Source organism: Piliocolobus tephrosceles, chromosome 8 (genome assembly GCF_002776525.5).
Source record: "Piliocolobus tephrosceles isolate RC106 chromosome 8, ASM277652v3, whole genome shotgun sequence".
Taxonomy (NCBI): Eukaryota; Metazoa; Chordata; class Mammalia; order Primates; family Cercopithecidae; genus Piliocolobus; species Piliocolobus tephrosceles.
The window spans coordinates 121957390-121980178 of NC_045441.1; the positions used below are offsets into that span (position 1 = coordinate 121957390).

General features: G+C 43.3%; 1 protein-coding gene across 2 annotated transcripts in view; it reads right to left on the reverse strand.

The window, feature by feature from the left end:
• Window positions 1–16455: 16455 nt before the first annotated feature.
• Window positions 16456–22789, reverse strand: part of CHCHD3 (coiled-coil-helix-coiled-coil-helix domain containing 3) — a 292241-nt gene continuing 285907 nt past the window's right edge. Inside the window, exon 8 of one of the 2 annotated variants that reach the window (XM_023207831.2) lies at window positions 16456–17258. In XM_023207831.2, coding sequence (XP_023063599.1) covers window positions 17235–17258 — 24 coding nt within the window. In that variant the 3' untranslated portion in view covers window positions 16456–17234. The remainder of the gene's footprint in view (window positions 17259–22789) is intronic. The other variant, XM_023207830.2, reaches the window with a different exon arrangement.

Below are 22789 nucleotides of genomic sequence, written 5' to 3' on the forward strand. Positions count from 1 at the left end.
GAACTCATAACCTCAAGTGATACGCTCCCCTCTGCCTCCAAACTGCTGAGATTACAGGTGTGAGCCTCGCACCCAGCCTCAAAATAAGTCCTGTTCAAACATCACAGGTACCCCATACATATGTACAATTATGTATCAATTATGTGTACAGTTAGTATGTATCAATAATTATTATGTATAAGTACATAAATAAGAAAAAGGTCTTTCTGGCCCTCAGACTTGGCTGTAACCAGGGATTCTTATATGGTTTTAGGTAACACTCAGCATTCTTCCTGAAAAATAAATACCTCTATTGGTTGACAGGTTGACAGTCACTACTCTGAAGTCAGGAACTTCCCTCTGGGAGCTTGGTTGGTGAACTTGAGCATGAATTTAAGCTGTTCTTGAGCATGAACTTGAGCATGCACTTGGCAAACTTGAGCTGTTCACTCCCAGGCCTCACTCCAGGTCATATCTGTAGGTCTCAGGTGATGCCAGGGAAACTCCCCAGGTGCTACGTGAGGTTTTTGTTAGATGCATAGAAGTAACATTTATTATTATCCTATATAGCAATTGTTTTGGCCTATACTGTTAATTTTTAACAAGTTAATAGAGTTTCCAATTCTTGTAAATTCAGAAAACAAAAATGGTTTAATCACGTTTCTTTTTAAAAACATCTTTATTAAAATATGATTCACATATTATAAAATCCAACCATTTAAAGTGCACAAATACCAACCTGGGCAACATGGTAAGACTCCATCTCTACAAAAAAATATTAAAATTAGCTGGGTGTGGTGGCACACACCTGTAGTCCAAGCTACTCAGGAGGCTGAGGCAGGTGGATAGATTAAACCCGGCAAGTTGAGGCTGCAGTAAGCCGTGATCATGCCACTGTACTCCAGCCTGGGCAACAAAGCAAGACTTGTCTCAATTAAAAAAAAAAAAAAGCACAAATTGATGGTTTTTAGTATGTTCAGAGTTGTGCAATTAATCACCACAATCTAATTTTAGAACATTTTCTTTACACAAAAAAGAAAACCTTTAGCAGTCACTCCTCATTTCTTTCAACCCCTAGCCAACCACTCATTCTCTTTCTATTTCTGTGGATTTGCCTGTTCTGGTCATTTCATATAAATGGAACTATACGATACGTGGTCTTTCTGTGAGTGGCTTTTCACTTAGCATAATGTTTTTGAGGCTCACCCATGTTGTAGCATGCATCAGACCTCCATTCCTTTTTGTTAAATAATATTTGATTGTATGGATATACCACATTTTGTTTATTCATTCACTAGTTGATGGAGATTTGGATTGTTTCCACTTGTCAGCTATCATGAATAATGCTACTGTCAACATTTGTGCACAATTTTTGTATAAAACTATGTTTTCGTTTCTCCTGGGTATATTCCTAGATGTAGAATTGCTGGGTCATATGGTAACTCCATGTTCAACCTTTTAAGGAACTGCCAGGCTGTGGTGTCATTTCACATTCCTACCAGCAATGTATGAGAGTTCTAACTTTCCCATGTCTTCACCAGCACTTGTTATTATTCTTTTTTAAAAAAAATCATAGCTCTCTTAGTGGTCGTGAATTGGTGTTTCATTGACATTTTAATTCATATTTCCCCAATGATTAGTGATGTTGGACATCTTTTCATGTGCTTATTGGCCATTTGTATATTTTCTTCAGAGAAATGTCTGTTCAGATCCTTTCCCATTGCCATGTGATTCTGATATGCCTGGCTGAGGACTTCTTCATTCAACACTGTTCTATTCCATGACTAGAAATTAGAAGCTTAACCTTGACCAGGCGTTTGATGAGAAAGGGATTCTGGTAAGAGATTATGAAGACATTGCTAAAAACCCACGTCCCTGCTAGCCTGAAGTTGGCTCCCTAATGATGGAAAGAGAACAGGAGTGAGGAGGGAGAGCACCTCTTGGTTGAATGCAGATGTATCAGTTAGGAGGTTTCAGCTAACAATAACAGCAAACCCAATCCAACATCATAAAAAAAAAAAATGTATTGCCTCTTGTAATAAGAAGTCTAATGGTAGAACAGTTTTAACTGATTAATTCAGCAGCTCAACAACACAAAAAAACAAAAAACAAGCAAACAAAAAAATCCATAGATTCTTCCCATCTCCCATACCTTAGTTTCTGTCCTCAGACCTGTCACTCCATGTTCACAAGGTGTCTACCAAAGCTCCAGGTCTTATACACTCACATATCAAAGACCATCAGGGGAAACAGAACCTGGCATCACTGGTGTCGCCATTTAACTTCCCCAGAAGCACTCAGCAGACTTCCTTCACACCTCATTGGCCAGAATCATGTCACATGCCCACTCCTGAGCCAATCACTGGCAAGGGAAGTTGAATTACTATGATTGGCTTAAGTTAACCAGGATTTATCCCTGGGTCTGGGAAGGGGATCTCCTTCACCCTGAAAGACTTGTCCATCTGCTACTTGGACAAACTGAAGGTCTGTCACTAAGGAAGATATTAACACTTGGATAAGCCACAGCGAACATTATTTACTACTGTCTAGGGCAAGATATTATGGAAAAAAGAACTGGAAGAGACTTGACCTTTTTATACCACCCTCTGCAGATTTATAGTGATCTTCCTGAAGGATATTACAGACTGCCTATAACCTTTAAAGTGCCTAGTAATCCTCACTTTAAGGACATTATTTATGTGGCTTTAAACTGTCTATGAAACCAAGAATTGACCCAAGTTCTCCTGGCTCTAAAAGGCTGTCTGGGCCAAATGGATGGTATCCGAGGGCTGGAAAGATCAGGTGGGTGAGTAGGGGAGTCTATGAACCTTAGACTTTAAGCCCAGATGACACAAACATGTGGTGGATAAGTGGGGTGTCATAAAGTCAAGAGGTAGAGCAGTCAGTTGGGGAGAGTTGAGGGATAGGCAGGAGAATTATAAATAAATAGCTGTTTTGGGCAACTTGAAATTATGGTTGAATCCAGCAAGGGGCACTGCATGGTGCCTCACACCTGTAATCCCAGCGTTTGGGGAGGCTGAGGCAGCAGAGTTGCTTGAGGCCAGGAGTTTGAAGCTGTAGTGAGCTATGATCGCACCACTGCACTTCAGCCTGAGTGACAAAGCAAGACTCCGTCTCTTTAAAAAATGTCCATAGCTAGGTGTGGTGGCAGGCACCTGTAATCTCAGCTGCTCACGAGGCTGAAACAGGAGAATCACTTGAACCTGGGAGGTGGAGGTTGCAGTGAGCCGAAATCTTGCCACTGCACTCTAGCCTGGGCGACAGAGCGAGACTGTCTCAAAAATACAAAACAAAACAAAACAAAAAATGTTCAGGAGAGAATGTGTAGAGTTCTCAAAGTTTGGTTTTCTCTTTTCTGCAGTTGTTTATTTTTAATCTACTAGCAACAGGAAGAGGATGCTCAGCAAAGGCAGGCTCAAAGGCTGAGCTGGTGACCTTGCGCGGAGCCCCACCCATCTGCTCTGTATCTGCATTTATGAGCAGCTCCAGCTCCAAAGCCAGTGTACAAGTAACAAATCTCCACTGACTAGGGCCTGAAAGTTCCAGACCGACAGCCACTTTCCTTCCAAAATCTTTTTGCCTCAGAAGACCTTGGAAACCCAGCAACCACATGGACTTAGGAGATTTATTTAGAATGGCTGGGCTCTGTGCCCTGCACCCTGGTGGCCCACCTGGGGCCTGCTGAGTGGTTGCACCTGGGACCTTCCGGAGACAGAAGCACTGCACGCGCGCACAGCCCGGCTGTGACTCCCCCTCTACCACTTCCTGGGTGGCAGGCCGAGCGGGGGAACACCACGGAGTTAGGCAGATGTCTTGGAGCGCAGGGAAAGCAAAAGAGGAAGTGGGGAATTTGCCTGACAGACCCCAGTGAGCAAAATTAGCATCAGCCACAGGCAGGAGGTTCTCCAGTTATTTTTCCTCTGCTCAAAATCTCAGTAACTTTGCACAGACAAGATATTTTGTGCTTCCGCGCCCAGTACATGAGAGAAAGCTGATGAAAATAATGGGGCTTTTATTCCCTCATTCAGCTCAACATTTATTGAAGGCTTGTCCTGTACAAATGCACTGTACTAGACACTGTGGGGATGGGGGGAACTTGGAGGTTTATAACAAGGGTTGTCCTAAAGATCTAGTATCGAGGTGGGGCTTGGATAGAGAGGAGCTCATGCAGCAGTTAAGAGCCAGACTTCTGGGGAGGGCCCATTGGGTTGTTTATGCACTGTATGATCCTTAGCAGGTTATTTAATCCCTCCAAGCCTCAGTTTTCTTACCTGCAAAATGGGAATAATAAAAATACCTAATTTATAGGATTATTGCAATAGGAGATTTTTTTTTTTTTGAGATGGAGTCTCACTCTGTCACCCAGGCTGGAGTGCAATAGTGCAATCTTGGCTCACTGCAACCTCCATTTCCCGGGTTGAAGCAATTCTCTTGCCTCAGTCTCCTGAGTAGTTGGGATTACAGGTGCACACCACCATGCCTGGCTAATTTTTGTATTTTTAGTAGAGACAGGGTTTTGCTATGTTGGCCAGGCTGATCTTGAACTCTTGACCTCAAGTGATCCACCTGTCTCGGCCTCCCAGAGTGCTGGGATTACACGTGTGAGCCACCATGCCCAGATGGCAACAGGAGATATTGAAATGTTTAATACAGTGCCTGGCACAGAATACTCCTCAACAAATGTCAGTTCCTGGTAGGTATTATCAAGGGAGTGGAAATGACTTTGTCATAGGAATCACCCTGAACCTGTTTGAATTTATTTTGAATCCTTTTTATTCTGAAGTATAAAACACACAGTAAAGTACAGAAAACAAAGGTACAGATAACATAAATGAAATATACCCATTCACCACTCAGGCAAAGAAACAGAATAGTAGCAGGACCCTAGAAGTCCCATTACTGTCCCTTTCCAATCAGGATGCCCTCCAATCCCAAAAAAGGTAACTGCCGTCCGTATATAGTAACACTTCCTTACTTCTCATAACTTTTACTACATAAGCATCCATCTCTAAAAACTATCCTTTTTCTGCCTTAAAATTTATATGAATGCAATTACACAATATTCATTCTTTAGTATTTGACTTCTTTGGCTCAACACTGTAAGAATCGTCTGTGTTTTTATGTGTAGCCATAAATCAGTCATCCATATGATTGCATCATAGTCCAGATGCCTCAATATATTTAATCAGTTTTACTATGATGCACACTTGGTTGTTTCTACTCTGTAGCTAGTATGAATAATGCTACTGAACATTAAGTATGTACCTAGAAATGGTATTGCTGAGTCATAAGTTATGTATAGATTTGGCTTTCATAGAAAATGTCAAATCATTTTCCAAATGGGCTGTACCAATTTGTAATCTTACCAGCAATGTATTAGAAGTGAGTTGCTTCATGTCCTTGACAACGCCCAGTATTTTCCATCTTTTACATTTTTTCCACGTTGGAGGATAAATGGTAGCATCTCGTTGTGAATTTAATTTGCATTCCCTAATTAGCAGTTCCATGGAGTACATTTCATATGCTTATTGGTCATTTATTTGTGTTTTTTTGTGTGAAGTGGTTATTTCAGTCTCTTGCCCTTTCTTCCATTCAGCTGTCTTTTTCTTACTGATTTATAGGCCTTTTTTATATATTCTGGATATGACCTTTTGTTGGCTGTTTCACAAATATCTTCCTCTTAAGGCTTGCCTTTTCATTCTCTTCATAATGTCCTGATGAACAAAAATTCTCAGTTTTAAAGGAATAAAATTTATCAGCCTTTTCCCTTAAGGGTAGCGTTTTTTGTATGCTGTTTAAGAAATAGTTCCTTACACTGAGGTCGTGGAGCTATTCTTCTATACTATATTCTAGAAGCTTTGGTGTTTACTTATTTAAATGATACTCCAGTTGAGATTGACTTTCAAGTATGGAGTAAGAGAGGGTCTAGTTTTCCTCTTTTTCCATGGGGATATCCAACTGAGCTGGCACCATTTTTTTTTTTTTAAAGACCATTCTTTCCCCTCTGACCTGAAGCACAAACTTCATCATAAATCAACCAACCACATATGCATAGGTCAGTTTCTGAACTCTCTATTATGTCTCATCCATCAATTCCATATCATTTCACTCTCTTAATTGTGGTAACTTTATGATTCTAGTAGAGCAAGTCTTCCCTTCTAGCTCTTTAAGAATGTCATAGCTATTCAATTCATTTTTTAAAGTAAATTTCTTTTACCTTTGCTGCTTTTTAAAACATATAATTCTTTTTTATTTTGAAATGCTTTTAAACTTATGGAAAAGTTTCAAGAATAGTACAAACTTTTCTTCCTGAACCATTTGAGAGTGAATTGCCAAAATGATACCCCATCAGCCCTAAATACCCCCAAAAAGAGCAATCTCCTCTATAACCACCATACAATCCTCAAAATAAGCAAATAAATAACATTGCTATATTACTGTCATCGAATCTACAGACATTGTTCACGTTCTGGCAATTGTCCCAGTGATGTCTTTGATAGCAAAAGGATCCAGTCCAGGATCACGTAGAGTATTTCATTGTGTCTCTTTAGTTTTCTTCAATTTGGACCAGTTCTTTGAGAGTTTTTCCCTTGACTTTCATGATTTTGACACTTCAGAAGGTACAGGCCAGCTATTTTGTAGACTGGGCCTCCCTCGGGCGTGTCTGATGTTTTCCTTATGATTAGATTCACCCTAGTCCCCTTTCTTGAACTATCCTTTTGGTGGGATGGTCTCAGAAGCGCTGCTGCTGTGTTCTCACTGCATCCTATCACATTTTGATGTGGCCCATTCCTGGTCATGTTAATGTTGATCACTTGATTTAGGTGATGTCTCTTAGGTTTCTTCTTTGTAAGAATTTACTCTGTTTAGTTTTGTAGTTCATAAGTTGGAAGGGAATTTAACATGTAAACATCCATCCTGTTTCTCAGAAGAGTAAGTACCCCCCTAGTTTTAACATCCAATTGATGTTTCTTGGCTGAATTATTACCATGGTGGTTGTCAAATAATAATTTCACAATTCTATCATTCCTTTAACATTAATTAGTTTGCATTCTATACTAAGGGAACACTTTCTCCTTTCCCCGGTTATTTATTCATTGTTTATTATATTAGCATGGACCCATGGTATCAGTTTGCAACCTTCCTTTGTCACTCAGTTGGGGTTAAATCTGCCCAAGTTGTGGCCAGTGATAGCCCCTTCAAGATGGCACTGCCCTTTTGGTACGTTCCCATCTTGTATTTTTTCCTACCTAGGGCTTAGCCATTTCTTCAAGAAGTCATCGTTCCTTCTAGTGAAGGATGATGGTTAGATCGAAGATCTGGGCATATGGTGAGCTCACTGCTATTAGAATGCTGTTGCTCCCAGCTCCTCTCAATGACAGATCTAAGGAATATCTGAATGAATGTACATTCATACATACATATGTGCATAATATATGAGTATGAATAGATACATATAAATATGCATGCATTCATATATATATTTGTTTCAGTATCTATCTATCACCACAATTTCACTTCAATATCTCCAATTCCAAGCCCGTGCTACAGAGGTCATTTTAATTTCTCCCTTTCCATGTTTGTAACTTTCTTATCTGACAATAAGAAACCTGGCTCTCATTATCCTCAATATGTTTATTATTAGATCAGTGTCCTCTGTATGTCATCACTCTTCCACTGCTAGAGCCACCCTTCTTCCCCCAGACAACATAACCACCCTCCTCCCATCACTCAGGTTCTAGTCCTGCCACGAACGGACACCCTTCTCTTCCTGCTCAGGCTCAGGCACCCCAGTCTTGGCCGCCACCACTCTCATCCCCTGTGTGGGGGCCCACCTTGCTTGGCTCTACCTAAGGGCTTTTGGACTGAGTTATTCAGGAAGGAAGAAAGGCAGTGAGAAAAGGAAGGCACTCAGTTACTTCTAATTATTGCTAGCAAACATTAACTTGGGATATGCCACATGGCTGATCAGAAAATGGAAACCATCAGAAGAGAATGACCTCATCCTCTCAGGACCGTCCACCAGCCTGCCTGCATCTGTGCTCATAAACTGAACTTTCCTCCTATTTACAATGGATAATCTCACCCTGCTCTGTTTAAGGCTAGATCCCAGCCTGTTAGCCTACTCAAGGACTTTCCACTGAACTTATCCTCTTTTTCTGCTTTTTTCCTTATAAAATGGGCTCTATCTTCAATCTTAAAAAGAAATCTCCCTAAGAGCCCACCTCTCTTCTACCTACTTCCCTCTCTACTCTCCCTTTAAGCAAAACTTCTTAAAAATGCTGCTGCTGACTGGGTGTGGTGACTCATGCCTGTAATCCCAGCACTTTGGGAGGCCGAGGCGGATGGATCACTTGAGGTCAGGAGTTCAAGACCAGCCTGTTTAACATGGTGAACCCCTGTCTCTACTGAAAAATACGAAAATTAGTTGGGTGTGGTGGCGCGTGCCTGTAGTCCCAGCTACTTGGGAGGCGGAGGCATGAGAATCGCTGGAATGCAGGAGGCGGAGGCTGCAGTGAGCCAAGATTGTACTACTGCCCTCCAGCTTGGGTGGCAGAGCAAGACACTGCCTCAAAAAAAAAAAAAAAAAAAAAAAAAAGTTCTGCTGCTTCTCACTGTCTTCATTTTCCAAACTCATTCTTTCTTCAACCCCATTCTGACCAGGCTTTCATTTTCCCCAGTCACCACCTGCTCATCAAGTGACTTTCATGTTGCCAAATTCACTGGCTAATTCTGCTGTCATCTTTCTCAACCCATCAGTAGCATTTAGTGCAGCTGGCCATTCCCCCTTTCTTGAAACGCTCCCTTCCCTTGGTCTCTCTGTCTGCGTTGGTTTGCCTCTCACCTCAGTGGCCATTCTCTCACATTGCTCTTGGCCAGCTCCTCTCCCTCTTCCTGAGCTTCCCCAGTGTTAGAGAGCTGGAGCTGTCCCAGCCCTCTCCTCTTTACAAACTCATCCCATAGGCAAGCACATCCAAGGCCAGTGCCAAGGCTCCATGCCATCTTGACGAGGACCCGAAATCTTCTCTCTAGCCCCAGACATACATCCAAAGGTCTGCACAGCCATCTCTACTAGGGGTCATAAATTACATATTAAACTTAACATGATCAAAACGGAAGCTCTGCTTCCTGCGCATACACCTCCCACTCTTGTAGATGTTAAGTGTCTCCATCTCAATACATGGCAGCACCATTCAGTAGTTGCTCAGGCAAATCTTGGGGTCCTTACATTTTATTCCTCTCTCCCTGATGTCCCACATCTAATGCAGTAGGCTGTCTCGTTGGGTCTATCTACGTCTACGTGTCTCCTAAATCCGACTTCTCACTTTTTCCACGCTATCACTCTAGTCCGGGTCACCACTTCCTGCTTGGATCGTTAATGTAATAGCCTCCTAATATTCGCCTCGCTTTTATACTTTGGATAGTTCTTTAGTTCTTTATACAGCAACCAGAGTGTTTTTTTTTTGTTTGGTTGGTTGGATATTTTGAGACTGAGTCTTGCCGTCACCCAGGCTGGAATGCAGTGGTGCCATCATACCTCACTACAGTCTGGACCTCCTGGGCTCAAGCAATCCTCCAGCCTCAGCCTCCCGAGTAGCTGGACTACAGGTGTGTGTCACTACATCTGGCTAATTTTTTTATTAAAAAAAAATTCTTTTAGAGATTGGGTCTCACTGTGTTGGCTGGCCTAACGATCCTCCCACCTTAGCCTCCCAAAGCACTACTACAGGCATGAGCCACTGCACCCAGCCTACAGTGGACTTTTGTAAATGTCGATCACATTGACAGCCTGGCAGAAAACCATCCGATAGTTTTTCATTGCACTCAGAATAAAATTCAAATCAAAGACAAAAAGGTCCTGCCTGTTCTGGCTCTGATTTACCTCCGTCAACCTACATCCCAGAGCAATGGGCCTTTTCCACTCTGCTGGGGCCATGAAGACCTCCTTACTGCTCCCCTAACCCATGAAACTTCAAGCTTCTGCCCCAGGACCTTTGTGCTTACTGCTCTCCAATCTGGAATGCACTTCGCTTGGATCTTTTTTTCCCTTTTTAAAGATGGTATCTCCCTATGTTGCCCCATTTGGAGTGCGGTGGTTGTTCACAGGCATGATCATAGTGCATTGCAGCCTCGAACTCCCCAGCTCAGACAATCCTCCCATCTCAGCCTCCTGGTAGCTGGGACTACAGGCAAGTGACACTACACCTGGCTTCCAGTTCTCTCACTACATTCAAGAATCTACTCAGATGTGACCACCTTATAACTGTGTTTTCACTATCTAATCTAAAATAGCACAGCACCCTCACAGACCTCTATTCCCCCTCCCTGAGCGCTCCATTCCTTTACCCGTTCGTATCTCACATATCACTCATCACTACCAGACATCATATGGTTATGGTTTCTTCCCCCAGCATGTACAACCTATGAGGTCTGGACTTGGTCTGTCCTGTTCACGATATCCCTGACACCTGGAACTGTACCTGGTGCACAGAGGCTATGCTGAATTCAGGCAATGATTCAGGCAATGCCAGTGTGACATGGTACTGTGGCTAAAAACCCCTTCTCCAGGGAACCAGATAAGGCAGGAGTGGCGAGCTAAGTGGTCCATGCTGAGCCACAGGCAATGAACAAGCTTCTCCTTTAATGAGGAGGAAGTTGAAAGTGGTTATAAAAACTCAGGACAATAAAGTTCTGATGTTCCTGAAACATCATCACCTTAGTGGTGATTCATAACCCCTCTTCTGCTTCTAAAATATAACACCTAACCTCACTGATACATTCATTTCCCATAGAAGAAAAATACCTTCCGCCTTAGTCACTGCTACTTCTAAGTTCTGTGTTAAGCACCTGAGGGTGAGGAGTGTGGGCTCTTTTATTTTGGGTTCACATTTAACATGCAGCTGCTGCAAAGGCATTTTAAGAACACGGAGGTGACTGAAAATAAACTCCTGCCAGCAGGTTACCCGACATCCTATTCACCCTCTGCTGAAGTGGAGTTCCCAGCCCCTGCTCCGCAGCCTGCCTTCCAAGCTTGAAATAAAACAACAATGCCACTTCAACTGGAGGTTGAATACTGTTTTCAATGACTTCCTGGTCACGCTTCTGAGACCGGGATGCGCATTACCTTAGGGAGATGCAAAGTCAAGCTAAAATGTGCAGGCTGGCATGGCTTTGCCGGTTTGATGCTGACTGAGAAACATGGCCTGTGGCTATGAAATGAAGAAAATGATTTTTCCCTCATCCCTTGGACTGCACAGGCAGCAGATAATAGGCAGTTGGCCCCAGTCATCTGGCCCTCGACCTCGATTTTATATATTTGCAAGGAGGGGCAGAGAGAGCGAGCGAGCAGAGGCTTTCAACCTGTGCTGTGGGCAGTGAGGAGGGCCCAGCAGTAGCTTGGCTGATGGGCAGACCTGACAGGGAAAAGGACTCTGCAGGAGGCTCCCCAAGTATGAGCCACTTGGACTCCAGCCCTGGCAGGCTGCTCTGTGCTGGGGCAAGTCTGGGAAGAAAGGCGCACAGCTAAGCGCCTGCAACTGACCACTGACCTCCAGCTTCCGTGTTTGCATTTCAAAGCCATCAGAGAAATGTAATTTACTTTGAAGGCAAGGTTATATTCGAAGTAGACTGGCCTCTCAACAAAGGGACAATGACCACTGCCTGCCTGATAAGCATCCTCCCAGGAGAGAGATGATCTGCCAGGGAGTGCGGGGCAGAGTGGTAGGTAAGTAAAGTTTTTCTGCATGGGAAAGCCTTTGAAGAGTATAGAGGCCTCACCTAATCCAAATCACCGCAAGAGTTTTGAAGTACTCTATCAAACTGAAGCAAAGCTGTTTGCCACAGAATTGACTTGGTTTGAGGAGTTGCAGGGACTGAAATGGTTTCAGTTTCCAACTTCCTTAACTGAAAAGCATCAATTTGATGACTGTATTTTCTGAATACAAACATCTGGATTTAACATAGGCTTGTCCCCTGAAATACAAGGGGATATTATCACGATCCAGAGATGACCATAAATCTAGTAGGAAGGGTAGGAAAAGTGGAAGATACCTTTGATTTGGGGGATTTTTGCTTTCTCCCCATAAACTAAAGCAATTCAACTCTTCTTAGGGGCTCTGCCAGCAATATTGAGACTGGAGGGACGAGAGGAGAGAGAGCACAACATGAAATATAAAATTCCACCATCTCCATTCAAACATCAGCCTGGAGGTAGGAGAATGAATTAGGTGGTTGGTCGTTTTTCTCCCAAAGCCAGGATCCAATGACTCTGGACTTTGGAAGGTAATGGAATTGAAAGTTCCGGAGGCTGTCTGGTGCTTTGGCTAAAATTCCTAGCATAAGGAACCTTTTTGGGTGAGGAAGATGACTCTCATTCCGGGTACGGGAGAACAAATCTACTTTGTCTTTTGTTTACCAATCCGATCCTCCATTGTGGATAAAGCAGTGCTATGCTATCCCGGAGCAGCAGAGCTCGCCCAGGGTAGATGGGCAGGGCCAACCTCCCAGTACCCAAGGAGGGCCTTGAAGTTTCCCATTTCGCTGAGCTTGAAAAATCACCAACCACTCCAGTCTCCCTGGGTCACGGGCAGGCTGGGGATGATTGTAAAACAGATACAGCTCTGACTCACCTACAGTGGAATAACTCATATATGGTACAGTCAGAATGAGTACCTAAAGACCAGGTGCAGTGGCTCACGCCTGTAATCTCAGCACTTTGGGAGGCCAAGGCAGGCAGATCACTTGAGGCCAGGAGTTCCAGACCAGCCTGGCCAACATGGTGAAACCCCATCTCTACTAAAAATATATAATAATTAGCCTGGCGTGGTGGCACATGTCTGTGGTCTCAGTTACTTGGGATGCTGAGGCACGAGAATTGCTTGAACCCAGGAGGTAGAGGTTGCAGTGAGCCAAGACTCCAGCCTGGGTGGCAGAGCCAGATTCTGTCTCAAAACAAACAAAAAGCAAAAACAAAAAAAAAAAAAAAGGAGAAAAAAAAAGCCCCTCGAGAGTGAAAGGAGCTTCTGGGAATCACCTCCAGTCCTCTCCAGGCACAGCCTTGATCACCATGAGCCAGCATTCTACTTTATGGTCAGTAAATGGGTCCTTATCCCCCTCCTTTATTTCCTTTATGTTGCTTCAGTTACTGTTGGTACCTCAAAATCAAGTGGGTCAAGGGGGTCAAGGGAAGGAGAGTAAAAACTGAAATCTGCTCCATTCCACATGCTCTTAATGGCTGGGAGGAAGAAGCTAAAACAGATGCCTGGAAGAAGGTTTTAAACTAAACCGTGGACTTCTGAGCCAGAACATGAATTCTTCACTGGCCGGTGCAGGCCTCGGAGCACCCGCACCACAGTCCCCTATTCTGGGGGTGGTTTGGACTGTGGGTGTCATCAGCACAAATGGGCTACGTGTCCTAAGGTGACTTCCAAGATTAGATGCAGCCTGCCCACGGAGTAAATCCCTCAGGGCACTGATGGAAAACAAAAATCGAATGGGGACCAAAAACTGTAGAAAAAGTACCATCAAGGGTGCAGAGAAAGAAATACAAATATAGTTTTCATTTACAGAATTTAATGGAATTTAATGGTAAATTCCACTTACCCAGTTTATAAGAACTGTAAGAATAAGAAATTACTAAATGAGAGGAAGTACTAAATACAGGACTAAAAGATTTAAGAGGATGGAGAAGAAAAGAAGGGAAGCATCAAAAAACACAAATCATAATGGAAATGACCCAGTGCAGGCCACTGTACAGTGAGAGACCAGAGAGAGGTGACTTGTCCCCACTGACAAATGGAGCACAGCTGGGTCAAGAGCCCAGGACTCTGCACTCAGGAGGATGCACTGTGCACTCCACTGTCACTGCTTCTCTGGAGGGAGGCCAGAGACGCTGAGAAAAGTGTAAACACACAGAGGAGGTTAGAGGAGGGGATGAAGATGGCAGAGAAGAGAGGAGGAAGCAGAGACTGAGAAAACTTGGGAGAGGAAGCCAGGAGGAGAGCAGTGAGATATTAATGAGTTATCAACTCATTCATTCACAACATTAGCCTTTCAAGAGGAGTAACTCTAAACAGACTGTTTTCTAACTCACTTGGTTTGAAGCACAGCAAGTTACTGCTGCCTTTTCAATTGTTCAACTGCTAATTCTTTAAAAAAATTATTTCAAGATACATTATCGCATTATTAACCATAGTCAGCATGTTGTACAATAGATCTCTTGAACTATTCCTCCTAATTTAACTGAAATTTTGTTGCTTTAATTCTTAAATCTCAAAAGGGTCGCCTCCTACAGCTCACTGAAATGTGGGTTTCTGGCAAAAGCAATTATACCTGCAGGCTGGAAGACAGCAAGTGAAGAACCACACACATTCTCCATTTCTCAGCCCAAGAAGTCGAGGACATATGACTACCTGGTCAGTTCTAAGCCAAATACTGCTAAAAACTGTTGTAGGGAGGAGTCTTGTGGGTTGAACAACTGGCCACAGTTGTCTGGCTTTTAGCAGTCTACATTTGCTACTAATCATGATTAGTCAATACTTTTCTAAACCAGTGCATGTTGACAAGTTTTCTGCAATGTTATTGACTTCTCAAAGAGGACTTTGTGCTGATTCAACCCAGCTGTGTTCTATAAGTTCATCAAACATTTGTTTGGTGTGATAACCTCTGACCAGCTTTCAAGACACTTTATTCTTCTTGGCTTCATGAGCTAAGCTACTGTGGTTGAAGGTGTGTTCTACTTAAGTGAGAAACCGACTGATTGGAATGTACCACTCCACAGTCTCATATAAATCACAACATTCTTCCCAAGCAGTGGTCTGGAAAGCTACTGTGACCTGGTAGAGCTGTGATGCCATCAGCAGGGAGCTCTCCATGGATGGAGAGAAAGGCATCATTTCATCCTTTTATTTCCCCAAAGCGCTGGCTTTTGTCTCGCACCTACCATGCTTATCAGAATGATAAATTAATAAGCAATGCTGGGAGGGACGGCCTGACGAACCAAACCCCCTTCCCCTGGATTTCGCCCACTTTAGACGCCTGACTCTACAGCGCTGCATTTGCCTGCCAGAGGCAAGACTGGCAGCCTGGGATGTGCCAAGTGCTTGGCTCTCAATTGCAAAACAAAACAGTATAGGAGGGAATTTGTGAGTTAGCTGATTTGCAAACACTAGAGCAAGTCGCCATGTAAACATTTGTCTTGTGTCTCTCAGGTTTTTCCATTTCTCTCAGGCAGCTACCTGGATGCTACCCTGACAGCATCAAAACGTGCTGCTCCTCAAGTTACCAGTGAATCCCTGTTCACACTGAAATAAACCCAGCTTCTTTCAGACCATTAAAAAAGAAACCTGAAAGCCCCCCCACAAAACAAACAAAAACCCAACCAAAAAACCTTCATGAAGCAGTCATCACAGAGCACATTAGTGATTATGGTAGGAGAGCCTCCAGTGTTGCTCACAATCAATGTTAGGCCAGCAGGTGTGTGCCCAAGTGTCCATGAACATGTCACTTGGAGGGAGCCATCGCCCAGGGAACCTGAATGAAAAAGGAGCTGCAGCTACCCTCACATGGGTTGGCTGAGACTGTTCCATCACAAGTACATCCCGACTTTAAATAAAAGTTACTTGGGCATATGAATACATTCTATACCCCCAACTCCAAATGCCAGTTTACTGAATCATCACACAAGCCAGCATTTACTGGGTCTGACCAAACGTACGTGGTGAGTAACCATTTGAACTCTTCACTGTAAGCCTAAAAGTTAGTTCTTCTGTTTGCCCCCTTTTCGCAGTTGAAGAAGTGTTGGGTGACTTGGCTGAATTCCACAGCAGAGCCAGAATCTGAACACAGATTAAGGATACAGATTCTGTCTTCTTTTGCTAAATTCACTTGCTTGGTAATAAAATAAAAATCCTACATGACAAAAGACACTTAAAGGATATCACAGAGCACTGGTATTCCTATGTCCCCAGAGAACCTTCCCATTTCGCTTTAGTGTGACTACTTATTTCCAACTCACTCAACTCCAGGGTTGAAGCACCAATCACGGTAAATTAAAAAAAAAAAAAAAAAAGGGAGAGTTATAATCAGGAAGTTTTGGAAAATTGGAAAGAGGAAAAAACAACTAATGGTTGAATTATTTTCTTTGAACGTTTTGTAGTATTGCAGGGTCAGAAGGTCCTAACCAAGGTTATCTAATCTAGTTCTTGCCCCAGGCAGGATGACTTAAGTCATCCCAAAGAAAGGAAGGTTCACACAATTTGTAAAGATCTTCCTGAATTCTACCTACCTGAGAGGCAAGTTATAAGCATCACTTGCCTGTCGCAGGCTCCACGAAATGCTCTGGAGCCTTTGAGCTCCAGATACAGCACAAATGCAAATTATTAACAATATAAATCAGCTCAGTTCCCGTAAGCATAGCCACCTAACCCAGCCGAAGGAACGCATGAGGAGCTACAATGCCAGTCTTCGTCAGAAAATATATTTATTATTGATAGTGAGTGAAGTAAAGATGTGAGTATTCACTATAGAGGTTATATCAGCCAAGGTTGCCTTCATATTGATAAAAATACCGTATCTCACTTGTAATCATAAACATTATTCCAGTAGAAGAGGTACATTTTCTCTCCTTTTTGTCTTCTTGCCTGTATAATCACCATAATAAGTTAAAATGAAACAGCTCTTATATAATCAAAGGAGAAAAGAAAGAGAGAGAAACCCAACATGCCACAGCCTCGACAATTCCACCCAGCACTGCGGCCTCCAGATCTGTTTTCTGGCTCTCTCCACCCAGCACTGCTGCCCCCAGATCTATGTTTTCTGGCTCTCTCCTCACCCCACTCCAATTAATTTAGCCCCCCACCCCATCCTACTTTGTTAGGGTGGAGGTTCACCACATGATGGGGCTTGCTCAGAAGAGAAACATTTTATGGTCAGTGGAAGTTGAATAGAAAGTACCAAATGGTGGAGAGGGCTGTCCTTCTCTTTTAATCATCATAAGAGGGTTTACTAATACTGAAGTGCGTCCTTTAATGACTGATCCCTGATCAAGGTTTTGGCCCTTCAAACTGCTGCTGTTCAAAATGTGAAATGATTCTGCTGAATCCATTCTTGGTGTCTCTCTTTAGTGGTCTTCTCATTAGTGGTCTTCTCTTCAAATGGGTTATTTTCTTACTAGGAAAAAAAATGTTCCATCTCTGGAATTAACGTTGATGGTGTTTTGCTCGTTCTGAAAGTTTTTATCCTCCCTTCTCAAGCATGCTCTGAAAGATAAACAGAAAGCGTAAGTTTTACCACCAGGAGAGGGCAGAAAATAAATGGCACTAACTATTTAGTATGATTTTTTCAAATTTCAATAGATACTGTTTTTCAAATATCTAACTTTAAAAACACAGAAAACAAGACATATGCTTCCTGTTCTCAAAATATTGCTCCTTTAATCAACACCATCGCTTTATCATGTATGATCTTTAAATGACCCCTCTCACCACCATATGGGTTGAAAACCCCAACAAGGCTGGGCACGGTAGATTACGCATGTGATCCCAGCACTTTGGGAGGCCAAGTAGGGGGGCAGATCACTTGAGCCCAGGAGCTTGAAATCAGCCTGGGCAACACAGTGAAACTCTATCTCTACCAAAAACAAAAACATTAGCTGGGCATGGTGGTGGGTGCCTGTACTCTCAGTTACTCGAGAGGCTGAGGTGGGAGGATCCCTTGAACCTGGGAGGCAGAGGGTGCAGTGAGCCATGATCATGCCACTGCACTCCAACCTGGGCAACAGAGTAAGACTCTGTTTCTAATAGAAAGCAAAAGTGCTCCTGATAGGGGCATTTGGAAATGTTGGGAGCGTAGCTGACGGATGCAGTGATTGGGGGAAAGCTATGGCCAAGGCAGTGCGGGGATCAAACCCCAACTCCAAAGGCTCTGAGAGAGAATCTCTTCATTAGACAAACACAAGATTCCTTCCCGGAGAGGGAGAACACATGTTCGTGTGCTCATGAGGCTGGACAGAGCTACACAGATTAGTACCTATTCCCAGAATGCAGAAATGGACCCTGCATTCTGTTTAGTTATTTATTTGGGGGAATTTGGGGGATGCGGATGTAGACAGGAAGAATTCTTAACTATCAGATGAAAACTCTATATTCAGCAGAAATGGGGGTATACTGCCTCCATTTTTAGAGGTCTTTAAGAAGAAAAAAGTGATACTTTCCCCTCTAGTTTTGCAACCACTCAGAGAGGCAAGGTGAGGCCGAGGTTGCCTCCAGTTCATCCATTCCCACCTGCCTCCCGCCAGCACTCACCCTTCCAGCCGTCCACACACCTAGCTCTCCACTGAGCTCCTACCAGGTACCACTGCACTCAGTTCAGTGCACTGGGGAAACCACTACACACAACGGTGGAACATTCAGCAATAATAAAAGGTAATAATTTGCTTTTATTTATTTGCTAACTACATGCTAAAATTTATTTTATTGTATAAACAGCATAACATTTAACAGGAACAAAATAGTATCTCGCAGAAAGTAAGTTTTTCCTTCCTTCTGCTTCCAGTTTCTGTGTCCCCTTCCAGAGACGGTCACAGTTCACAAGAGGAATGGTTCTGCCTGGTACAGAGGGCACGCCTGTAGCTGGAGTGAGCAGGGAAGGCTTCTCCCAAGACCTTCCACCATGGAGAGAATCCAGGGGGAGGACTGGCGCGGGACTGGGAGGAATGAGGGGAGAAAGCAGTGGCCAGGATTCAGGGAGAAAACAAGTCCAGCACACACGGAATCCTGAGGGGTGAGGCCTAGCTGGAAGAAAGAGTACATGTGCAGGACTGACCAAGAGGAAGGGTGGAAAGGGCCCAGGACGGACGCCAGGCTAAGACATATCCTGCTGGCCACAGAAAACCTAGAGGAATGCTTTTACATAGGAGAATGGCATTTAGGAATGTTAACCTGACATCCTCGGCATGATGGATCCAACAGAGGGGAGTCTGCAGGGAGGAGGGCCAAGGAGGAGGCAGATTAGAAACCAGACAAGGGCGGAAACAAGAGCTAGAGCCACATGGGAAGAAAAAGGGAAATGGTGACACCCAAGGTATGGGAGGCTCCTTGGTGACAAGGGCAGTGATGGGGTCACCAAGAGAAACAGGGAAGCCAGTGGGATCCTGAGAAGGAGGAGGATGACTTAAATTTTGGGTTTGTCAGACAATTTTGGGTGAGACATCCAAAATGGCAATGTCTAGAAGGAAGTTGCAGGCCTTCTGAGGTCAAAGGTCTCTCGACACAACGATTTAGGGTCAAAAATTTAAAAATGATTGAAATTAAGGGGACAGAATAGAAAGAGTAGAAGTCAAACAAGACGGTGTATTGGGTTACAGGAGCAAAGGGTGGACAGATTATCCTAAAGTGTCCATCATTATAGGTTTCTAAGAAGCCTATGTCCATAGGGCACAAAATAAGATATAAAGGCAGGCAAACTTAGACATAACACACAGAGTGGTCAGAGAAACAATGATTAGGTCACACAGAAAGTAAATCTAAAAAGCTAGATGCATTTAGAGAAAACAGGAAAAACCAAGTAGGTGCAGTGGAAGATTCTGCTCAGCAGAGCTGTCCTGTAAGAACTCACACTGGGATATGAGGCACGAGCCCCATGTTCGTTGGGAAAATAACACACTGAGCAGCCACCATGTAAGAGACACCACCTGGCAGGGTCACAGCATCACAGCATCTCAGCTATGCTCGCCTGCTTGTGAACTGATCTGTGTGAGTCTCTCCAAGTACATGGATGATAAGTTCTCTGAATTCCAGGTATATAGACAACCTCACTACATCATGCTTTATTAAATACAAAATGGAAGCCAGTATAAAGCGGATCTATACTGAGCCTATCTAAAGGAATTCAGTTACTGGAGAGAGTGATCTCTTTATAAATGATGGCACTGGGCCATTTGCATTTGGGGGGTTATAGGTTCACTGCTTTCTTCAACACACTGATGGGAGCTTGGAGCTGTCATCTGCCTGGTCAAGATTACACAGCTGTGCCCCTCTCTACAATTTTGGGCTTAGGGTTGTATAACCACATGACAATGCACCTCTTTTCAAATATTGCAAAATAATCTGCAGCTGCCACAACTTAATGAAGCAATAGTTAAAGAGTGTTATCGCGAGTCTAGAGATTGTTTTTACTATTCTCCCTACAACCTCAACCAAATATAGATGGGTAATTTTTCAACCAAATCATATCATGCTAAGAATGTTAGGCTATCTTTCAGAAAGAGGGACAAGATGGGACCTGGCTGGTCTGAGGATGAGCAGGCCAGTCTCACATAAAGACACTAAATAACATTTTAATAACCCCTTTAACCACATTCACAAAATACCCTGTTACATGTATTAAAATTCTAATCCTCAAAGACAGCACAGTGGTTCAGCTGATTTGTGGTGACTCCTTGAAGACAGGTGGGACCACCACAGAAAAGCACCAGGGCTGATCTATAAACATTTTGTCAAACTGCATTCACTTGCTACCAAAGGGTGGCAGAGGTGGTACAAAACCACCTCAATTCTATCTGAGGAATTAACAAACACAATGGCAGGCTGGATTTTTTAAAAAGATGAATTCATCTGTCAAACATCCTGGGTTATTATTATATTCCAGCTATGCAACAAAACCTGCTCCAACCCAGACCCCAGGGCTTTTGGCTAGAGGGATCCGAAGGTCTGGTGAGGTCTGTGTTATTCAGCTTTCACCTTATAGGTTCTTCTACTTTCTCTATTGGTTCTGTAAGTAGCTGCTGTTGGGCTGAATTTCAACGCTGCATAAATTTAACACTGCATAAATTAACATAGGAAATTCCCTAAAGAATGAGGGAGAAGCTTTGCAAGTTATAAAAAATTGCTTCCTTCATTTAAGGAACTGCTAACACTTAATCTTAATGTGGAGAAAGAGATTCCTTGCTTTTGCTCATCATTCACGTATTTGGGCCTGCAGAAACTCCTTTTATAAACAGCTGGGTAAATCACCAAAAGAAGAGAGTGGTTCAGGCATGAACACTGCTCTTTTCCCAAGTCTTTTTCTCATTCAAGCCACTGAGGAACAACCGGAACTCACAAATAAGAACAGTGCCCCTGGAGACCTGAGATTGCATGTCATTTCCGCTTATTAAAACCTTCCTAACCATCCTAACCACTTGCCTCAAATATTTTTGTTACGCAGTAATCTCGTCAACTGATTTTTGAATCACGGCTTCCTTGGAGGGGTTGACTATCACAGCAGCATGCCAGCTACTGGCTGTGTTGATAATTTAAGAGAAATGATGGCAACCCTGGGTTGCTAACCAATCATTACGAAGAGAAAAGTGGTTTGTTTTTTAAGATACCACTCAGGGTGCTTGTCTCTGGATGAGCTTACCCAGCGCCTCACCAAGACTTCAGGCCTCATAAAGCTGGGTAGATAGGCAGGAAGGTTTACCTAAACCAAGGAAAAATGAAACTGGAGATGTGTCCTGGCGCAGACCTGGTCTCAAGATACGAGTTTCACTAAGGAGGGTCAGGAAAAGTGGGGAGTGGGAGATACTGGAGCTTCCAAGGAAAAAGACAGAATGAGAAGACTGTGCATGAGACAGGAAGGAAAGGTCATCTATAAATTGAATTTATGGGAAGCAAAAAGTGAGTTTTGCTTGTGCACCAAGTACTGTTCTTCACTACCTGGAAATCTGATTAGTTCACTTATTTTGTTTTCAATATGTGTCTGTTCCCTGCAGCAAGAGCTGTTTGTTCTTTGTTCCCCCTGCTTTGGAGGAAATACAAGTTAACTTTTTTTCTGCCTGGATCTTGCTTTGTATCTTCTATGACAAATGCTCTGTATAATATTCAAATTAAGTTACAAGTAATTAACCGTTTATACAGCTAGCTGCAATAACAGACAAAACACTAACGTACTGCAGTTCTTACTCTTGAAGGACGAGCACGAGAAAAGAAATACCTATTAAGAAAAATGAAAATCTATTACCATGGTTGTATTTCTTCTATTAAACTCAGATTTAAAAAAAGAGAAAATGTCACGAAGCAACGATTACTCTCGGAAAGTGGTTTAGAAAAGGATTCCTATGATGGAACAGGCTGGGGTAAGAAATTTAAAGTTTGGAATTTTGTTTGCTTTGATCTGACTCTAAATTCAAAGGGCTGCCCTACCAAAAGATGGGAAACCTATTATGAAATACCCACACGTCAGTCACCCTGTGTACCGGCATCCCAGCTGGGCAATTAATAAATGTCATCAGGTGATGATGATAAAGCAGCTTTCGAACACAATAAAAACATGCTCCTGGAGGGCTTCCCAGAAAGTTAACCTTCTTGATTATCTTCGTGCTCTCTGAAAGTGGCCACTGTGTACATCGGGGGGACCCAGGCAGGGTGACTGGGAGCAGCAGAACCAAGGGAGGGTCTGGTCATAGCTGTGAGCTGGTCAGGGGACTGGGGTCACCTACCGTTTCAATGGAAGCAAGAGAAGAGGGGAAGAGGATCTCTTTTCAAGGCTTCCATCCTCTTCCCATGTCATCTTCCAATTTGCTCCTAAGGCTAAAGATTCATTCCTAGGGTTGGTCTGATGAGACCTCTGCCAGGTAGCTTTGACCTGTGGGGAGTCACAGCTCCCCATCTCCCAAAAGATGGAAAACAAGGACTTGGCAGGACCTCTGAGAGGTCAAAGACCTTCGGTGCAATTCGGGCCAATGGCTCTAAGAGCAATCGTTTTCAAACTTTGAGTACAGAGTCTTCTGGGAAATTTGGTCAAAGTTCAG